General features: G+C 41.3%; 1 protein-coding gene across 2 annotated transcripts in view; it reads left to right on the top strand.

Annotated features, from left to right (window-relative positions):
* RAB2A (RAB2A, member RAS oncogene family) overlaps positions 1-15,918 on the top strand; it is a 69,944-nt gene extending 54,026 nt beyond the window's left edge. For both annotated transcript variants that reach the window (XM_025265363.2, XM_025265362.2), the window contains 2 exons: positions 12,512-12,580; positions 14,597-15,918. In XM_025265363.2, coding sequence (XP_025121148.1) covers positions 12,512-12,580; positions 14,597-14,692 — 165 coding nt within the window. In that variant the 3' untranslated portion in view covers positions 14,693-15,918. The remainder of the gene's footprint in view (positions 1-12,511; positions 12,581-14,596) is intronic.
* Positions 15,919-22,497: the final 6,579 nt, after the last annotated feature.

Genomic DNA, 22,497 nt, shown 5'->3' with positions numbered 1-22,497 from the left:
CTGAGTACGACTAAAACTCTGAGCATTATATGTAAAACAATTATAAGAAGACAGAAAGGTGGCAAGAAAAAGGCCAACCAGCTAGAGACCCTGGGATCTGAGGAATGATGCAGCAGGGGTTCCCTTGGTTTATTTTTGCCTCATATACCTCAGATTGGGTTTGAGAGTAAGTGGCAATCCAGAAAGTTGTGTTCTTCAGTTTTGTTCCTTCCAGAAGATATAAGTACATGGCATAAAGGCATGAAATAAAGGCATACAGCTCACAAAGGATGGAATAAGTTGTTTATATTTGTGGATGATATGATTATCTCTGTAGAAATCCCAAGAATTTGGTGGTGTTCAGTCTCTCAGTCGTGTCCGATTCTTTGTGACCCCCTTAACTGCAGCACGCCAGGCTCCCTTGTCCTTCACTATCTCCCTGAATTTGCTCAAACTCATGTCCATTGATTCATTGATGCCATCCAACTATCTCCTGCTCATCCCCTTCTCCTGCCTTCAGTCTTTCTCAGCATCAGGGTCTTTTCCAGTGAGTTAACTTTTCGCATCAAGTGGCAAAAGTATTGGAGCTTCAGCTTCAGCATCAGTCCTTCCAATGAAAGTTCAAGGTTGATTTCCTTTAGGATTGACTGGTTTGATCTCTCTGCTGTCCAAGGGACTCTCAACAGTCTTCTCCAGCACCACAGTTCAAAACCATCAATTCTTTGGCACTCAGCTTTCTTTATGGTCCAATTCTTCCATAGTACATAACTACTGGGAAAACCATAGCTTTGACTATACAAACCTTTGTTGGCAGAGTGTTGTCTCTGCTTTTTAATGTGCTGTCTGGGTTTATCATAGCTTTTCTCCCAAGAAGCAAGCATCTTTTAATTTTATAGCTGCAGTCACCATCCACAGTAATTTTAGAGCCCAAAAAAATAAAGTCCATCGTTTCCCCATCAATTTGCCATGAAGTGATGGGACCTGATCCCATGATCTTTGTTTTTTGAATGTTGCATTTTAAGCCAGCTCTTTCACTTTGCTCTTTCACCTTCCTCAAGAGGCTCTTTAGTTCCTCTTTGCTTTCTGCCATTAGAGTGATATCATCTGTATATCTGAGGTTGTTGATATTTCTCCTGGCAGCCTTGATTCTAGCTTGTAATTCATCCAGCCTGGCATTTTGCATGATGTACTCTGCATATAAGTTAAATAAGCAGAGTGACAGTATACAGCCTTGATATATTCTTTTCCCAATTTTAAACCTGTCCATTGTTCCATGTCTGGTTCTAACTGTTGTTTCTTGACCTGCATACAGGTTTCTCAGGAAGCAGGTAAGGTGGTCTGGTATTCCTATCTCTTTAGGAGTTTTCCACAGTCAGAGGCTTTAGCATAGTCAGTGAAGCAGAAGTATGTGTTTGTGTGTAATTCCCTTGCTTTCTGTGATCCAACAGATGTTGGCAATTTGATCTCTGGTAGCTCTGGTTCCTCTGCTTTTTCTAAATCCAGCTTGTACATCTGGAAGTTCTCTGTTCATGTACTGTTGAAGTCTAGCTTGAAGGATTTTTAGCATTACCTTGCTAGCATGTGAAATGAATATACTTGTGTGGTAGTTTGAACATTCTTTGACATTGCCCTTCTTTGGGATTGGAATGAAAACTAACCTTTTCCAGTCCTCTGGCCAAGGGATTTACAAAATAAACTAGAGCTAGTAAGTTAGTTCCGCAAGTTCATAGTATACAAGGCATATTTTTAAAATCTACTGTATTTCCATATATCTACAATGAACACCAAAATTTAAAATACAGTATCATCTATAGTCACACAAAAAGGGGCCTTCTCTGGAGGCACAGTGGATAAGAATCCACCTGCCAATGCAGGGGACACGGGTTTGATCCCTGGTCTGGGAAGATTGCACATGCCATGGAGCAATCAAGTCTGTGTACCCCAACTACTGAGCCTGTGTTCCGGAGCCCGAGAGCTGCAACTGCTGAAGCCTATGGGCCTAGACCCTGTGCTCTGCTGCACGAGAAGCCACTGCGGTGAGCAGCCTGCGCACCACACTCTGTTTCCTCATTCTTTTTCAGAGCTAGGTTCCCAGTCTGACTTCAGCCATCACACCCGGGGTCTTGCTGGGACCTCCTAGTTGCCTCACCTAACAAATCTTTTCTCTTCTTAACTTTAACAGTCCCTGGGGGGTATGTGGTACTTCCGACCACTCAGTCTTCTATAAACTTTCTTTTTTCTTAGCTCATGATATCATAATCTTCTTTTTATCTGTGCCTCCCAGACTTCTTTACTGTCTGTTATTTCCATGTTGAAATTATCACCTGAATCCAGGAATACCCTTCTTAGACTGTGTGTCCAGCTCCACTTGGACCGCTGCTGCGCCTTCTCTCCTCTAGTCTGCGAAGTCCGCTTTCCTGTATCCCAGAGCACCCCCCTTCCCTGCCTCTTCACACTCAGTTACTATGTGTTGCTCTCCACATGTGTATTACTATTTCTGCCTATTAATTTAAGTATCTCTCCACACTGTCCTCTTCTATGATAGCTTCCTAACTGGACTCCCCATCTTCATTTTTCAGTCTTCCACACTCTTGCCTGTAACACCTTTCTAAAAAAGGAAAATTGAAATTAAAACCCTCCAGTGTTTCCCCACCACTTCAGAATCACACTCCTTGGCTTGGAAGACAGGCCCTTCATTTGCCAGTCCTTCCCTCCTCACTCTTCATGTTAAAGTGGGAGTGCATCCACAGAAAGTTTTCTCGGCACTTGAAATGCCCCCTTTCCAACCTGAGCCTTCAATTATGTCGTTGAGTCTCCTTGCCCCTCATGGAATGCTGTGACACGGGACACACACACACCCCGCCCTCCACCATCACCCACCATCCACACAGTCCCCCTATGTGCTTGTTTCTCTGTGCTTATTCATTCCTGTGTCATTCTGGTCATGGCTTTATCTTCACACTCTCATGACTGTCATGACTCTTGTTTTTCACTCTGGCTCAACGTAAGGACAGAATTCCTTGAAAACGTAGACCATCTTTTTATCTTGGCATCTCCAAATATCTAGCACAGTTTTTTCCACACACAGTAGGTAAATGTGGATGGTTAAGTATTTCCTTAATTTCTTTAGCCCTTCTCCTCTGGCTGCAGTCTTTAGTCAACTTCTGCTTTGGTCCCGCTTGTTAATCTGTAGGTGGAATTCTGTCCAAAACCTTCTTTGCCCTAAGTGTTCTAAAACCTGTGAGATTCTTGCAAACACTGATGAATAGACTGGCTTATCCTTTGATTGGGAGCTCCCTCTGGTAGTTACCTGGAGTCTTTGTGGTTTGAAAGGGTTTTTTATAGACCCAGGAATAACTGCCTCAAAGATTACAGCAGGCGAGAACAAGTACCCCTTCCCAGAAGCAGCAGGCCAACTTTCTAAAGATGTCAAAAAAAATTGAGGCAAAAGTTTAGTAATTAAAAATATCTTAAACTATTGAAAAATCAGGGCTGGAAATTCCTGACTTAGTTGCTGAAGTACTAAAGATAAGAGCCAAGATAATAAGTGAAAACACAGCATGCTAACCCAGAGACAGGTTGTAGTCATCTGCCAGGACATCTAACCTGAAGGATCAGTGGATTTCTGTGTCTTGGGGGGAAGCCTGTGACGATAAGACTTCAGTAACCAAGAAGACCAGTTTCAAGGCCTCTTGTTAATACTGGTGTCCGCTCCTGGTACTTGGAGATCTACAGACTGAATTCCAAATGAGATGACACCTTCCTTGCCTTGGGCTGTGTTGTAAGTGGCAGAACAGGTGTTTCGTAGAGCTGGACTGTGGGTGTAAACTGAGGGGTTTGCTGTCCCCTTAGCCCTGTACTCAGTGTTGTGAGTTCCACAGGGTCGTTCAGTTCACTTCAGTCGCTCAGTCATATCCGACTGTTTTCGACCCCATGGACTGCAGCACACCAGGCTTCCCTATCCATCACCAACTCCCAGAGCTTACTCAAATTCATGTCCATTGAGTCAGTGATGCCATCTGACCATCTCATCCTCTCTTGTCCCCTTCTCCTCCTGCCTTCAGTCTTTCCCAGCATCAAGGTCTTTTCCAGTGAGTCAGTTCTTCGCATCAGGTGGCCAAAGTATTGGAGTTTCAGCTTTAGCATCAGTCCTTCCAATGAATATTCAGGACTGATTTCCTTTAGGATTGACTGGTTTAATCTCCTTGCAGTCCAAGGGACTCTCAAGAGTCTTCTCCAACACTACAGTTCAAAAGCATCAATTCTTTGGCGCTCAGCTTTCTTTATAATCCAACTCTCACATCAGTACATGACTACTGGAAAAATCATAGCTTTGACTAGACAGACCTTTGTTGGCAAAATAGTGTCTTTACTTCTTAATATGCTGTCTAGGTTGGTCATAGCTTTTCTTCCAAGGAGCAAGTGTCTTTTAATTTCCTGGCTGCAGTCAGCATCTGCAGTGATTTTGGAGCCCCCCCAAATAAAGTCTCTCACTGTGTCCATTGTTTCCCCATCTATTTGCCACGAAGTGATGGGGCCGGATGCCATGATCTTAGTTTTCTGAATGTTGAGCTTTAAGCCAACTTTTTCACTCTCCTCTTTCACTTTCGTCAAGAGGCTCTTTAATTCTTCTTCGCTTCTGCCATAAGGGTGTTGTCATCTGCATATCTGAGGTTATTGATAGTTCTCCCAGCAATCTTGATTCCAGCTTGTGCTTCATCCAGCCTGGCATTTCGAATGATGTACTCTCCACAGGGCTTTTCACTGTAAATCTGACCTGACCTTAGCAAGTTTCCAGCATTGCTCTAGGGGGGTTTAGTGTAATAAATGTTTACTGCTCCCTTCCAAAGATTAGAAGGTTTCTCCTCTTTCCCCCACTCCCCCCACCCCCCACCCCCCTCTTTGGCCATCATCCTAGGGAACTTCAGGAATGATCAGAACCAGACTAACTTTTCAAAGTTACATCCAATTTCTCTACTTCTAAACCAGGGGAGCTAGACATTTCTGAAGACAGTCATGCTGCTATGTGCATGTCACACACTTAAACACTCATACAACTCTATAGATCACCAGCCCTCAAGGCTTTCCCATCAGCAGTAGAGTTCCATGTGTCTAAAATACACTTTGCATTCCCTCCTTAAAACCTGATTCACGATACACCCTTCCATCTCAGTCACTTAAGCCAAAAATGGAGTCATCCTTAAACATCTTATCATCTTATTCCTGTTCTTTATCAAGTCCTATTAATTTCTCAAGAGGAGATATAAAGTTTGATCTTTGCTTTCTATTCTGGTTGCCACTGTTACAATTTGTCAGGCCTTCACCTCTTACCTTGATTATTGTCCTAAACTCCTTACTGGCCTTCCTTTCACCAGCCTTGCCTCCTCTTAACTCCTCCTCTAAACTACCCTCTGATTTTGTCCCCAGACTTCTTCCCTTTTCAGAGTTCCCTGGGCACCTCTTTATCCTCATCTCCCATGGCTCACTGTCCCCAGCTTCCACGTTAACTAAGCTTAAAATCTGCCCCTCTGTGCAGGGTGGTCTTTCCTCCCCTGATTTTTCTTAAAAATGAGTGGGAACTTACTTATCCTTAGTAAGTAAGTCATGCCACATTACCCCTTCTGAACAACTCTTGTGGAAGTTTCTGTGCTGTGTTCCAATCTTGGGTTTACATCTGTCCTGTGTTACCACATCCTTGAGATCAAAACGTGCATGTACCTGAGGATGTGACTGCATGCTCAGTGCCTGGTATAATTCAGGTGTTCAGCATGCTTGTTGAATGGAAGAACTAAATTAACCACAGAATTAAATACATCTCTGTGTTATAAGTAACACAGAAACAAACTTAGCCATCCAAAACAACTTCTAGCTAGCTAGAAGGTTTTTTAAGGATATGAGAAGTGTGTGCTTTTTATGTTTAGTTTTAATGGCCATGTAAGCAAAATAAATGAAAATTCCTTTGAGTTGTAGTGAAGATAAGAAATCGTAATAAAAAGAGGATAAATGTGGGCAGGATCTTCATCCTGCTTCTGCTCCAGTGTTGCCTGCCTGTTCTTGGGCAAGTCGTTTCTCCTTTTGCAGCTCAGTCTGTGGTGTTTGTACAGTGAGAATATTACAGGTCAGTAGATTCAGCAGCTGTTCTCTCTTCTAATAGAACACAGGAAACTAGATGAAGGAAAGAAGAGCAGAATGGCTCTACTGTGGAATGGGGGCTGTGCCCTGGTTCTCCTGCCAGTGGCCGCCTCCTTCCTCACTCATCCCCCCAGGGGTGGCCCCTACGGGGGGTGTCCGTGAAACAGTTAGGAGTCATTGTGTGTGGGAGGCCTCTCCCCTTGAAGCTAAAGCAGACAGAATCAGTCACAGGATTTGAAGAAGGTTCATGTGTAAACTGCCCCATCTTGAATTCTAGCTGATATCCTTTTCACAAGACTGTCCTATCTCTGCATAATATCAGAGTCGTATCTCAGTGCACTTTCTTCTTGAGGGCTCACTGTGTACACATTATGTGTTGCTAGTTTACCTTTTGATACTTGGTTTTATTTAATCAGGATGTTTTAATTCACCAGGGGTCCTGCTGCTATGTCCCTGCTGTTCCTGTGGTTCCCATAGCTATCTTGCCCTCATATCCTTGTGGTGGGAGCTGCGCCAAGGTGTACCTACAAGCCAGGCGCTGGTCTCAGTGCTTAACCTTCTTCCTCCAACAAGTCTATGGCGTAGGCATCGTCGTGGCCCCTGTTTTACAGAGAGGTCGCATGTGGTAAGAGGCGACACTGGCCTTTGACACCCACCCCCAAGCCTGCTTCAGAGCCCCACCTTCTGTTCTGCTAACAAGCTTGCAGGTACAGATTCAACTCACAAAATTAACTTCCTCATTTTTACACATATTTTGAACTTCTTTTCAGAAATAATGAGAACCTGTGTAAATCACTTAGCATAGTGTCCCACCCATACAGTAAATACTTGGTAAATATGGGTTAATATAAGCTTTGGCAAATGAACACCAGTATTGTCCATGGCATTGATTAAGCAATGGAGATGAGAATTCAGCAACACTCTAGTTCCTTTTCCCAGTTCTCAGGGAGAACCAAAGAGTCGCTTATTTTACAGGGCACTTTGCCCTTTAACATCTATTCTGGATGTCTAAGTAAAACTGAAATCAGTTCAGTTCAGTTCAGTCGCTCAGTCGTGTCCAACTCTTTGCGACCCCATGAATCACAGCACGCCAGGCCTCCCTGTCCATCACCAGCTCCCAGAGTTCACCCAAACCCACGTCCATCGAGTCAGTGATGCCATCCAGCCATCTCATCCTCTGTCATCCCCTTCTCCTCCTGCCCCCAATCCCTCCCAGCATCAGAGTCTTTTCCAATGAGTCAGCTCTTTGCATGAGGTGGCCAAAGTACTGGAGTTTCAGCTTTAACATCATTCCTTCCAAAGAACACCCAGGACTGATCTCCTTTAGAATGGACTGGTGGGATCTCTTTGCAGTCCAAGGGACTCTCAAGAGTCTTCTCCAACACCACAGTTCAAAAGCATCAATTCTTCGGTGCTCAGCTTTCTTCACAGTCCAATTCTCACATCCATACATGACTACTGGAAAAACCATAGCCTTGACTAGACGAACCTTTGTTAGCAAAGTAATGTCTCTGCTTTTGAATATGCTATCTAGGTTGGTCATAACTTTCCTTCCAAGGAGTAAGCGTCTTTTAATTTCATGGCTTCAGTCACCATCTGCAGTGATGTTGGAGCCCAAAAAAATAAAGTCTGACACTGTTTCCACTGAGATACTTCTATTTATTTTGAATTCTCACCTAACAGATGCTGTAACTTTTATCTGGCCACCAGGTGGCAGCATGTTACACAAGGAAATAATTTAAATGTTACTCTGTTAATAGACAATTTATTTTCAATATTTTGCCTTAAAAACTGTAAAACCCCTAATAAAAACAAACCATGATTCCGTGTTCCCCTTTGTCTGTGTTCCCTCTTGTTGGCTGAGAAGGCACTCTGGGTGCACTGTCCACAGCCGGCCCTGCCCCCATCCTGCCCCCTGTATACACCCTCCCTCTGTCAGTCAGGGCAGAGCGTTTACGTTTCCTGCATCTGCAGCTGAAATATCAGCACTCGTGCTGAGATCCTTTTGACTAAACTGGTTCAGTTCAGCAGCAGTAGGATCTATCTACATCATCCTTATCCCCGAACCTTTCATCCATACCCCGAGAAGTACCAGCTCAGTCAACAGTGGAGTAGGTGCCCTTGGATAATTTGGAGAAGGAAATGGCAACCCACTCCAGTATTCTTGCCTGGAAAATCCCATGGACGGAGGAGCCTGGTAGGCTACAGTCCATGGGGTCGCAAAGAGTCAGACACGACTGAGCGACTTCACTTTCACCCTTGGATAAAGGCCAGGTGGTCGGTGGGATATACACTTTATTTCTTGTGGTTATGTATATTTTAATTTGTGCTATAGAAGTCCCTGAAAACTTAACCTCAGTAAGGCAAGGTATTATCAAGCATCACTCAGGTAACTACTGCCAGGGGTTGAAAGATTAGTGTCTGAAGTGGAAGGCAGTTAATGGCTAATAAAGGTAAGGAACTGGACACGGCAATTAATCAGAGAGCAGAGCAGAGAGCTAATGGGAAACGGAGAGAGTTGGGCTTCAGGTGCCGGCATGGGCGCTGCATGGGAGGCCAGGCCTCGCCAGGGTAGGTTGGCTGCAAGGACATCTGTTTATACTTCTTAACCATGGATGTGCCTGGATTGTCTCACAGGCCTAATGAAATCCTTTCACATCAGTTTCTCAGCTGTTTTTTTTTTTCCTGTCTTGTAACCTATTTATTCAGATTTGACTGTTTGAAACATGGAATAGAGATGAATGTAACATTTGTGGTTCTGACTTAATGTGTTGCAGAAAGCTGCAGTGATCTTTAGGATGTCATGTTTTCAAAGTATTATGTTAATTAACCAGTGCTGAAAAATTTCTGGAGTTCTGCCATCATCTTGCTTCATTTTTCTGAGAGTAAGGAAATAACTATTCCAGATAAGTTAATTGTTACACAGTCTTTTCCTGGTAACATTGAAATCTGTAAGAATGATGAAGGTATTTCAGAAATGTGTTTTGTTTTATGTTAAATCCTGAGCCTCTTTCTCCTTGATGACTTGGGCCATCTTGGTCAACAGGTACTCTCTTCCATCAGGAGCAGTGAGCCCGGTCTGCACAGGCCCATGGCTCCGCAGCCAATCCAGAGTGTGGCTTGGTCCCCAATGCTGTGCATGTGCATCCCCACCGGCCACTCAAGACACACCCTTCTCACTCACTCACTTTGCCAGTCTTCTTTCCCCTCCTTTTCATAATTTGCTTCGGTAGCCTGGGGAATAGAAAAAGTAAAACTAGTTAAAATGATGTCTAAAATTGGAAGGAATTTCAATTTAAGACTGTCCTATTAAAGCATAAGCTTTAGCGAATTCCCTGGTGGACCAGTGGTTAGGATTTGGCACGCTCACTGTCGGGGCCCCGGGTTCAATCCCTGGTCAGGAAACTAAGATCGTGCGTGCTATGCAGTGCAACTGAAAAAAATAAAAGGCAAAACATGAGCCTGGTGTAAAGGCTTTGTAATGATTTAATGTTAATTACTTCGATTTTTTTTTTTCTGTGTTCTAGAGGTATTTCGGACTATTACATCTGTTCCTTTAAAAATATATATGAAGGGGTGGGATGGGGGATGGAGGGAGGTTCAAGAGGGAGAAGATATGTGTATACATACAGCTGATTCACGCTGCTGTACAGCAGAAGCAGTGTAAAGCAATTATCCTCCAGTAAAAAAAGGAAAATATATGTGGAGATTGCTTTTTAGTGACTGGAGTGAAATGAGCAATGAAAGAAAATTCTAGTCAATTATTATAACAGATATGTATCTCTTGTCTTTCTGAGTTTTGAAATGCTTTGCAGCGTGAGTGGACAGTTACTATCTGTGACAGACAAGGCTCTTCTCTTAGAAGTTTTATTTTATCTCTACTAAACCTTAACAGTATTTGGTTAATGTGTCATTATATTTGGGAATTCAATTTCAGTGCATAAAAGAGTATACTACTGCCTACGTCTGTTACATTGATTTTAAACTCTTAAGGTATCATTAAAATTAATCATTAATCACTTAGTAATATATATTAACTATTAATCGTTGCTATGATATAAATGAACCAATCCATTTATATAGTATCCTCTCTATAATGTGCTGAAAGAAGTGGAAAATGTTTTGATTTCAGTGTTTTTAATATGTAATCAGATTTGGATGACAAGTAAATGTAGTATTGTCCAAATAGTATTTCATTGAGATGATGGGAATTATAAAAGATAACTGTTATATTTAATTATAATTGAGTTAATTGCATATCTTTCAGATATAAAATACATCCTGCGTCCATTGGGTACAACTGTTCTTGAATGTGCTTGCTTAACGTACTGTTCAAGTGATAAAATTAATAGTGATTTAGAAAATTTAGCATAAATAAAAATGTAGCTATCAAGCCAGTTTTTTAAGTAATTGATCAATAGATTGGCAAAAAAGTCAATGTATTTACATCCATTGGCATGTGTAATGATCTTCATAATAAAAATCCTTGTTTATATGAAGTTATAGCTCATTTATGCGACCTTGTAATTCTGTCTGATGTTCTAATGAAACGTACACAGTGTGGGTGCCCCTGAAAAGGATTCCAACCCTGTGAATTTATGAATCTGTTGACTTTCAATGTTTAGTTAGCCCGGCATCACTGTAATTGACATGTTATTGGAAATAGAGTTAGGTTTTCCCTTACTTATAAGGATAACCTCCATTTTGAGGAATGTGAATCAATTCATAGTTGGCTGAAAGCCAATTTCTCCTTCACTTTAACTCCAATGTGCACACATGAAAAGCACATTGGCTTCCTGAGTGCCTTGTGAATCTGCAGTGATTAATTCTTCTCATTATTTTGCTGCAAGTTCTCATGACCCTCTCTGATGATTCGATCAGCCACTTAGAGCTGATGCATATTCATACCTCTGTGCCCCCGCCACTGTCGTGCACGTCCCGGCACCGACTGGTGTGTTCTTGGTGCAGTAATTGAGCTGCAGGAGATTGATTACTCTGGGGAGCTGTAAGGCCTTTAAAGGTGAAAACATATCAGTCCTGTTAATTAGGAAACAAAAGCTCCGGTGGCAAGTTCAGCAGTCAGTTGTTTCCAGTGTAGAAAAGACGGAAGGTCTGATAAGTTCTGCTCCATGGACCTGTTTACTTTTTAAATTTTGAATTGTCTGTATCAGTAGTAGTGGAGAACAACCTTCTTTTATGAGTTTTCATAGACTGCTAATTGAATATAATATTAACACTATTATCTCTCAAATCTGGTGGTTTAAAAGCTGAGTTTATATACATCTTCTGCAGCACTGGGAATAATGTGTAAAATATCTTATTATCTTAACATAAATATAGGCTGTTTCTGAATTAATTTAGTAGTATGCTACATGGGAAAAGGATGAAACTTGATTCAACATGACATAGAAGTTGAACTGCCTTTATCTCTTTATAATGAGCACCCTTTGATCCTTTCCCCCCTGAACTGTATGTTAAGTAACACGTTGTCTGGCAAACAGGATGCTGTGTGGAACAGTGACCTCCAGGAGTAAGCTAGTTACATCATGGGTGTCTATGCAGCTTACCTAGTTGATGTGTTTTTCACATGTGTGCTGTTCTTATGTTTTGGTCTTCCTTTTCCCCAGCCATGATTTTTTTTCTTTTGAAATATAATTCACATGTCATAAAATTTACCCTTTTTTAAAGGGTATGATTCAGTGGATTTTAGTATGTTCAGAGTCCTGCGACCATCTCCACTGTCTTTCAGAATATTTTCATCACTCCATCCCTCCCTTCGCGTAATCCCTGGCAGCCAATAATTATTTTCATTTTGTGGGTTGACCTCTTCTGCACGTTTCACGTAAATGGAATCGTACTGTGTGACCTCTCATATCTGGCTTACTTTACTTCACAGAGTTCATCCACCTTGTCTCATGAATCAGTACTTTATATTTTTAGGGCTGAATATTATTCCACTGTATGAGTTGCACCACATTTTGGTTTTCATTCACCAGCTGGTGAACAGGTGTATTGTTTCCACTTTATGACTGATTGTGTTAGTTCCCACACATCCTCGTCTTGTTCTGAATCTTAGGCGAGGCTTTCACACTTCACCACTGGGTCTGATACTGGCTCTGGGTTTTCTTAGATGTGGCTTATCGGGTTGAGGAAGTCCCCTTCAATATCTAGTTTGTTGAATGCTTTTATTGTGAAAAGGTGTTGGATTTTGTCAAATGCTTTTTCTGCATCTATTAAAACAACCATATGATTTTTGTCCTTTATTCTATTAATATGATGTGTTACATTGGTTGATTTTCTTATGTTGAACATTGTGATATTTTATAGACCTTTTTATATAATGTTCTTTTACTATGTGGTTTTAAATAATTTAAATTAACTTCTCTATCTTATATTTCAGGCATTTATTAATACAGCAAAAGAAATTTATGAAAAAATCCAAGAAGGAGTCTTTGACATTAATAATGAGGTATAAACATATAACTATAATTGGCTAATAATTAATCTAGAATTGAGTTTTAATTACTTGGAGTCAAGAATTTATATTTTTAAAAATTCCTAAAATGGATCTGTGCTGTCAGTTAAACATTAGTTTATCATCATGTAATTGAAAGTTTGTTGTATGTTGTTTAATAGCTGAATCTTTATGTTTTGTAAAGCATCAGTTTATCTATGAAAACAGATTAAAGTAAGTGACCCTGTCCATTTATTGCAAGCAGTGCAAAATAATAGAAATCCTCCAAAGAGAAGAAAATCCACTTTGATCCACACATCCATATGGTGTCGCCTGCTTTGGGGAATAATTTCCTAGTGTGTAAATGTGCATATGCAATGTTCCTAGTGCAGGATGCTCTCTCTGTTGTCTGGTGCGGAAGAGGGAAATGCCCAATTTGGAAATTACTCCCAGTTCAGCATAGCGTGTTTTCAGGAGACCGAGTTAATACATGTAATTGGCAGTTGGCGCTGGTTGTTTGGTTTTTGTGGGTAGCTTTTCTTTTCTCTCTTTTTGTAAAATATTCTGAGCCAGATTTGATCGTGATTAGGATAAAATATAAAAATTTGAAGCAAATAATTCAGAGTGTTTACCAGAAGCCATCATTTTGACCTAAATCCCCACTGTGCATTTATCCTTATTTATTTTAGAATTTTTATGTGAACAGGGTATATTACTTTTACATAAATGTTTTTGCCAGTCCATGTTAGGATTTCTTGCTTCTAAGAGAAAACCCCTTCTACCTCCCCCAGGTGCAGTGAGGAAGGCCCTGTGTTGGAAGGACATTATATGTGTGTCTCTCCTGGCCAGGACACAAGAGGCTCTTTTTATTTGCCTCCGTATTCTTTGCTAAAACAAGCAACAGTTCACACAGGGTTTCCAAAAAGTACTTGATTTTTCAATTTCTGTTAATCTGTAGTGATAAAGTTTAATCTGTAGTGATAAAGTTTCTATGGCAGTAGAGCTTGAGTTCATTTCGCGGCGACACCGCTCAGAGACTAATGCCGTATAAATTGAACAGTAATTGGGCCTCTATGAAAAAGGGCACGTTCATCGTGTCTGTCTGGTTTCATATAGTAGCTGACTGCTTTACTGTGCCTGGTGCGGCTTTGATTGTAACGTGCTGTCAGGAGCCAACAGGCCGTGCGATTTATTTGGCCTACTGCCAAGTCTGACTCCTTGATTCCTCAAGAAGTTGCTACCAGCCCAGAGGGGGCAAAACCAATGAGCCATAGGGCATGCTTTTTATTAAAGAGGAGTCAAAAGAGCGAAAAGAAACCACATCAGCTGCTGTCAATACTGAGCCAGTGCCAGAAACCCCAAGGCTACTACTGTTGCAGAACAACTGCCAAGCACTATAAATCTGAGATTTACTGTGACGTCAAGTTTCCTTAAGAGCTTAATTTCTGAAGCTACTGTATTACTTTTCTCCGTGCGTTGTATTTTTAGGTAAAATCCACTTGAGGGAGTGAGGGTTAAGACATAAGTGTGAGTTTGATGAATGAAAGAACCACTCTGTGTGTGGGTTCCTGGCAAGCTGCCATGTCTTTGGGGATCATAGAAATTATTGATGACACAGAACACTCATATGCCCTTAGCCTGTACAGCTGATTCAACATGGAGCAGAAACGCTGTCTAGAGGAAAGGTTGTCCGCTATGTGAGAGCGGCATAAGATTTGCACATTTTCCTCCTTTAATGCTTTTGTTTTAAACAGTCTCTCCATTGTGAGAATTCCCTTAAAAGCAGCACTCCGGTTTCTGTTAACCTAGTACCTGACCATGATAAGGAATTGTCTTCAGGAATATTTCCACAGTATTACTTTAAAAGAAAGAAACATTCCCTGAGAGATACTGTCTTAATTGTTGCCAAAATTTTGCTTAATAGATGTGTTTTAAAAATATATTTTAGTTGTTTGGTAATATTGTACCATTAAGAAACCAAAGGATTTCTTAAACTCGACTTTTATATTATCCTTTTCTCTCTTATTGCAGGCAAACGGCATTAAAATTGGCCCTCAGCATGCTGCTACCAATGCCACACACGCAGGCAGCCAGGGAGGACAGCAGGCTGGGGGGGGCTGCTGTTGAGTCTGTTTGTCCAGCCTTGCTGCCCGAAAGGGGCTGCTCACCTATCCTTTCACCCTCTCCTCCCGCTCCGCTGAGACATGAAACTGTTTGAAATGGCTTTATGTCACAGAAGACTTTAATCCTTCAAATTCTTGTATAACTTTGAATAAATGGTTAATGTTCACTTAAAAAGACAGATTTTGGAGATTGTATTCATATCTATTTGCATTTGATTTCTAGGTCAATTGATGTGATTATTTTTGTTAAATGTTGTCTCGTGCCCCTACCAACGAACTGAATTGTATGAAACACTACAGAGTCATCCTGAGTATTTTAAATCAGTTTGTGGAGTTAGGTTTCCCCACACGCGTGGTTACCTAATGTTTAATATTATAGAACTGTCCTCAAAAGTTTGTCAATTTTCAAGGCTCTAAGGAAAACAGAAGGACTCTTTTAATTCTGTATTTATCATTTACTTTCTGTATATATAGTTTAATAACCTGCTTGGGTGTAATTTGCCAAGCTTGAATTCTTTAATGCATTTGCATAAATTCTATACTGTTTAGAGCTTAAAGCTACAGAAGCATCATTAGGAATTGCTTGGACACTGAATTTTAAAACTTTTTGACATTGTTAACAAGCATGTTCATTTTTCCTTGTCACTAGTCCAAGAGAAATATGCTTAAATGTACATTATTACTAAAGGCTGTGTGTGTGTTAACCTGTTTTAATGCCAAAAGTTTGCTATTTGTCCACAGTTTCTGTAAGACCTCTTCAGAGAAGGATTTGTTTGCCTTAACGTATCCCATTGGGTAGAAACACAGTATGATGAGAGAGCTGGGCAGAAGCAAGGACTCCTCCACCTGAGCGACTCCAGGAGGAACGAGCGTCCACGTGTAGATGGCACGTTGCAAGGACTTTAATCTTTCTTTCAACAATAATGTTTTCTTTTCCTTTTATTCACATGATTTCTATTTTTCATGCAGGACAGTTTTTCAACCTTGATGTACAGTGAACTGTGTAAAATTTTTCTTTCAGTGGCAACCTATAATCTTTAAAATATGGTAAGCATCTTGTCTGTTTTGAAGGGGATATGACAATAAATCTACCAGATGGAAAATCCTGTTAAATGTAGAAAAGCTTTAGTAATTTACTCAGTGTGGTGGTTTTACCCTTTTTCTTTTTATCTCCCTTGGTCTATAATGAAATTGTTATAGCAGTGCAAAATAAAATCCTATGTATAAAAATGTTCTTTTTTTTATTATGACCACATCCTTTTTTAGAAGTTAATTTTTTAGTCCATCCACAGCTTTGATGTGTATTTAAGCATATTTTTTAAAAGGGTCAATGTTTTAACACTACCCTTTTTAAAAATTTTGCTAGAATGTGATAAAAATCTTTTCAACAGTATTAAAATTCGTTGTTATTAATGACGTATATAAGCAAGTATTTTTAAGAATGAAACCAGCTGCTTTCAATCTACTCACTGACTTCAGCTTTCCGCCCGTCTTTCCGGAAGATTCAGCAATGCTCTGTCAAAGCTTTGACATTGCTCTTTGGATAAGTCACCTAATGCTATCTTAGTTTTAACGAGCTCCTTGAGGGCAGAGGGGAAGGTGAGGGGAAATCGAGGTTCCTGAGTATTTTTACTATACTTGTTTTTCACTGAAAGTGGTCTTACCAAATTCCCAGTCTTCCCGTTCATTCTTCGGTGGTGGGCAGGACAAGTTGAAACAACGAGGACTTGTTCCACTCAACCAGGAAGAGGATGAATCTTCAGCTGCCATTAATTTTTCCAGAAGCTTAACATATTCCTTTTCCACACTGTCTCCTCTAATTCTTCTATAAATCAAGTATAAAAACAGAAAGTAATGGTAAAAAACAACAACAAAGCACATGTATTTTAATAACCTAAGAAGAGCGTGCATGCGTGCTCAGTCACATCCGACTTTTGGGACCCTAGGGACTAGCCCACCGGGCTCCTCTGATTTTCCAGGCAAGAATACTGGAGTGGATTGCCATTCCCTTCTCCAGGGGATGTTCCTGACCCAGGGATCGAACCCAAGTCTGCTGCATTACACGCGAGTTCTTTACCATCTGTGCCACCAGGAAAGCCCTAGAAGAGCTGGAGCCCTCAAATGCAACCCCTATACACAGCCTTCCCTGCCTCGGGACTTGGGCAGCAGGGGCATGTAGGGGCTTCTGTGTAGTTAACACCACTTTCTCTGCACACCTCACCTGCCATTAAGAAACGTGTGGTGAATCCTTTACTTCAGTCGACGAAGCAGCATTACTGTCTGGCTTCTGCTCTCCTGTTTCACAAATAATGTAATGGTGATGCCTGGAACCGAACCTTTTAAAACTTTGAGTCTTCAAATGATCTTTGATCAATTTTTGTAGCATCCATGGACATGTTTTAAGAGCTAGAAAATCAATCACTAAAAAATACAACTTTTAATGTCTCAACATGTAACATCACAAAATGGTAATCTTCATAAAGACAGCATTATAATTTGCCTTCTGGATTTAACAAAACTGAATTAAGACCAAATTTTTGAAAGAGTAGCATATAATTGGATATACAATTCAAACAATATGTGAAAGCAAAACTATATCTTCATGCACTTACTAATTTTTTTATTGACGTATAGTTGATTTAGAATATCATTTTCGTTTCAGGTGTGCAGCAAAATGATTCGGTTATACATACGTGTGTATACTTTTTAAAGTAGCTTAGTAGTCACAGGAAAATAGTCCATAATTTTCTTCTAATAGAGTAGGAATGTATATGATACTAAAATATTTAATCACTCCAAAAATTCTGTTTGGCTTTGGAAAACATTAAACATTTATTTTCTTGTAGCTAGTGAAGCCTCATCTAAGCACAGTACTAAGGTTGGCAGCCCAAGGTTTGACTGTGAACTAAAAAATAATACAAAAAGGAAACCATAATAATGGAAAAGATGACCCTCTTCCATGATATGTAATTGACTATACCTCCCTGTGTTTCTTAGAAAGCGTTCACATGTGCTTTGGTGTTCAATGAGAATAGAGCCTAACCCCAGAAGCAGAGTTTCTCGTGTCGTGTTGGCATATACTAGACAACAGGGCTCACTTGCTTGGATTCAGGATAGGGAACAAGGTGCCAGTGTATATACTTAGTGTTCATGCATTAGCTTTGGAAAATCATCAGGCAGCTCTTAAAAACTGAAAGACAAGAGGCAAAAACCTGCTAGGAAAAAGTTCACCAAAAAAAGATTAGCAGAAGTGCCCCTAAAATGTATTTCAAAATTAAAACAGAACTTATAACTTCCTTGGTGGTCATTGGTTAAGACTCTCTGCTCCCAGCACAGGGGGCCTGGGTTTGATCCCCGGTCAGGGAACTACATCCCACGTGCCTCATTGAAGACCCATTGTGTCGAAGCATCATAGCCTAATTAAAAAAAGACCACACTTCCACTGTAGGGGACACAGGCTTGACCCCTGGTCAGAGAACTAAGGTCCCACATGCTTCATGGTGCTGCCAAAAAATAAACTTCAAACAGAGAAATGCAAATTAAAACATACCATTTCTCTCCTATGAGATTGGAAGAAGTTTAATGTACAAGTATGACAACACATTCTGTCGGTGAAATGTCATGTTCCTGGTTAAAGTGCAGACTTAACGTTCCCTTTCTGGAGAGGAACTTGCAATCCCTATGGAACCAGGAGAAACTTAGCTGTTGACCTGGCATTTGCAGTTATAGGAAAATACCGGATGATACCTTCCAGCAGTGCGAAAGCCCATGTGCACAAGGTTGCTCAATGCAGCATTGGCTGTAATGACAAGATAATTGAAAATGACCTAAATAGTGAACTGGAACATCACACGGTACAGTCCACAGCTGTATAAAGTGTGTGGGAGAGCTCTGTGCACTCACGTCGTCATTCCCAGGATATATTGTTAAGTGAGAAAAGCAACATGTAAGCATGTCTGCAGTTTGCCATCCTTTAATAAGAAAGGCCGTAGAAGAAAATACGTATGTACCTGCTCGTCTGTGCAGAAGAAATACAAGGATAAAACTAAAGAGACTGGTTACCTACAGAGAATGGCTGAGTTCAGAGTAAAAAGTAAGGAGGAATGGGAATGGGGTATTTGGGTCAAGTAGCACCTTTCAATATACATTTTTGTTTGACTCAAAACTATAGTAATATTTTACATACTCTGAAAATAACCAAAATCAAGCATAATGTACCAGGAACTCGAAATTAAAACTAATGATTGGACCTCTCTATAGTATGAAAAAGTGACATGACCACATGGTGCAATGCTGTGGAATTCTTGCCCAAAATGTATAACCTCAGCCATGGGGAAACCTCAGACAAACCCAAATTGAGGAAAACCTTACGAAGTAAGTGGCCAATACACTTCAAAACTATCAAGGCTGTGGACTTTCCTTGTGGTACACTGGTTTATAAAACTCCATACTTGTGCTTCAGGGGGTGCAGGTTTGATCCCTGGTCTGGGAAGATCCCACATGCCATGTGGCATAGCCAAAGAAAAAGTCAAGGCTGTGAAAGGTAAGGAACAGTCACAGATTGGAGGAGACGAACATGACAACTAGATGCAGTGTGGGGTGCCGGATGAGTCCTAGACGGGGTGTTGATGAAGGAGGGGTGTGCGGGGCATCTCTGGTGTAGCAGTGTTCTGTTTCTTGGCCTGATAGGGAGTTACAGGGGTACTTGCTTTATAATTATTTGTGCCTGTGTGCAGTATGGGCTAACCTGGTTGCTCAGGGGTAAAAAATCCGCCTGCAATGCAGGAGACACAGGTTCGATTCCTGGGTCAGAAAGACCCCCTGGAGAAGGAAATGGCAACCCACTCCAGTATTCTTGCCTGGAGAATCCCATGGACAGAGGAGCCTGGCGGGCTGCAGTCCATGGGGTCGCAAGGAGTCAGACACGACTTAGCGACTAAATAACAGTGTGCAGGATGCACTTTCTTGTCGATAAGAATTTGTATCCATCAAACAAAAATGCTGCCTTATGAGTTGCCCTCAAAAGTTACATATGTGAAGTTTACCCTATCCCCTTTCAATGGGTTGAATCATGCTCCCTATCCCTGCCCTCATAATATACTGAAGTTCTAGCCCCTAGTCCCTCAGAATTTGTCTTTCTGGAAATAGGATGGCTGCAGATCTGATGAGTTAACATGAAGTCATACTAAAGCAGAACTGTGGCCATGTGAAGACACAGGGAGAAGGCTGTGTGATGAGACAGCCTCAAACCCAGGAGCCCGAGAGATGGCCACCAAGCCACTGGCAGCCCAGATGAGTCCCTGTGGCTTCAGAGGGGTTACAGCCCTGTCGACTCCTGACTTCAGGGATTGAGCCTCCACAGTTGTGAAGGAATAAGTTCCTGCTATTTCAAGTCACTCAGCGGCACTCTGTTATGGCTGCCCTAAGAAATTAATACATCCCTTATATCCGATGAATAAAGACATTTTTTGACGGGTTGTCTGTGTCCCTTCAGTGAAAGTTCATGTTGAAGCTTTGGATTCATGGAAATGTACCACCTGCTTCACTGTGTGGCACATGTAGAAGTCATCCTGAGAGAACCGGAATATTTTTACATTTTCCTGCTTTGGAATAATTTACGCATCCAGCTTCATTCAAGATATGAAACATTTGTACATAGAGATTGCATGAAAAATCAGATACAACGCAGGACTTCCTTGATACGATGTTAAAGATACAGTTTTTAATGTTACTTAAGCCCAGAATTCAGTTTAAAATTGAAGTAGGTGTCAAATGTGTGTAAGAGTGATCTTAGGATTGTGATGCTGACGCTGGAAGTAGAGATAAAACAAGTTCAGCAATGACATCCTTCCTGTTGTGAAAATAAGCAAGGGAGAACAGATTAAAAGTGGGGTGTAAGCCGATCAAGAGGGGTTGTTTGAGATCCTGGAGTCAGTTTTGACCATTTGAATATTGCCAACAAGGTACAGAGCATCCAGAACAAGAGTGAAGACAGCTAGCTGGAGGGCGAGGTGGTCACTAGGGAGAAGACAGCTGCAGTCTTGTATATGACAATCGATTTTGCATTCAAATTGCCACGTTCCAGTCTCCAGAAGCTGCTATACCGAATTCACATAAGAACGTGGAAACTGGCCGCAGAGTGAGCCCTTGGCTGTGTCTTTTCATGCACCTGTGTGTGTGTTGGGAGTGGCCAATACAAATATACATACCTCATGTCATACCTGGCTTTCAAGCTGGTGCTGATTTATGTTAAAGCCCTGAAATGCAGCATCGTCTTTGCAATCAGAATTATGAAAGCCTTTGCTAAGGACTGCAGTCGGAGACGGTTCTGTCAGGGGCTTTGGCCACAAAGCTACCTGTTTATGGGACCTGTCCACTGGAAACTTACTGTCTCAGGGGACCATGAGTTTATTCCATGCAACCAGCCATTACATGGTAGGTGACATGCTTATGCAACTAATGTGACTTTTAAGGTAAAAAGGATTATTATACAATGTTTTGTTAGTTTGCTAGGGCTGCCATAACAAAGTATTGTAAACTGGGGGGCTTAAATAACAGAAATATATTATCTCACAGTTCTGGAGGCTTAAAAATCCAAGGTCAAGGTGTCAGCAGAGCTAGTCCCCTTTGAAGATTGTGAGGGAAGGTTGTTCTAGGCTTCTCTCCTCGGCTTGTAGGTGGCCTTGTCATCCCTGTATCTCTTCGCATCATCATTGCTTTGTGTTTGTCTTTGAATCCAAACTTCCTCCTTGCACAAGGACACCAGTCTTATGGATTGAGGCCTGCCCTAATGACCTCATTGTAACTGGATGGCTTCTGTAAAGATTGTATCTCCAAATGAGGTCACACTCAATCTTAAAACACTGGGGTTTAAGATTTCAACATGAGTTTGGGAAGGGAGCTACACAATTAAGTCCATAACCAATGTGGTTTTGGATTGTGGATTTTAGACAGTAAGAAAGGGAGCCAATTGGCCCTTTAATCAGCCTCGCCTGTGTTTATGATGAAGCTAGACTTTGGCGGTCACATGGGGCATGAACAGGCCAGTACGATCCCCAAAGGATACCCTATACCTATTCATCTGTTATTCTCCCTTACCTCTCCACCCATCCCCTGGTGGCCATTTAATCTGTGTCCTATGGCTGTGGAAAATCCCATAGACAGAGGAGCCTGGTAGGCTGCAGTCCATGGCATCGCTAAGATTGGACATGACTGAGTGACTTCACTTTGACTTTTCACTTTCATGCATTGGAGAAGGAAATGGCAACCCACTCCAGTGTTCTTGCCTGGAGAATCCCAGGGACGGGGGAGCCTGGTGGGCTGCCGTCTATGGGGTCGCACAGAGTCGGACACGACTGAAGCGACTTAGCAGCAGCAGCAGCATGGCTGTGGATCTACCTATTCTGGACATTTCATATAAATGGAATCATGATATGTGGCCATCTGTGTCCGATTTTTTCATTAAGCGTGTTTTTGAGGTTCACGCATGTTATAATATGCATCAGTACTTCATTCCTGGTTGTGATTGAATACTGTTCCATTGAGTGGATCAACCACAGTTTGCTTGTCCATTCAGTCACTGGTGGGCATTTGGCCGGTTTCCACCTTGTGGCTGTTGTGACGACATCTGCGATGAACAAGTGTGTGTGTGTGTGAATCAGTCTGATGATCTGATAGTACTTGGCACCAACCTGGTTCTGATTTTCCTGCATTTAAATAAAAAAAAAAACATGGCTTCAACATTTTATTAAGTATTAAAATGATGCTTGCACATAGATTTTTAAAAAGATGAATAGTCAGACTACCCTG

Source organism: Bubalus bubalis, chromosome 15 (genome assembly GCF_019923935.1).
Source record: "Bubalus bubalis isolate 160015118507 breed Murrah chromosome 15, NDDB_SH_1, whole genome shotgun sequence".
Classification (NCBI taxonomy): Eukaryota; Metazoa; Chordata; class Mammalia; order Artiodactyla; family Bovidae; genus Bubalus; species Bubalus bubalis.
Note: the sequence above shows the minus strand (reverse complement) of the source record. Positions and strands in the feature narration are given on the sequence as shown.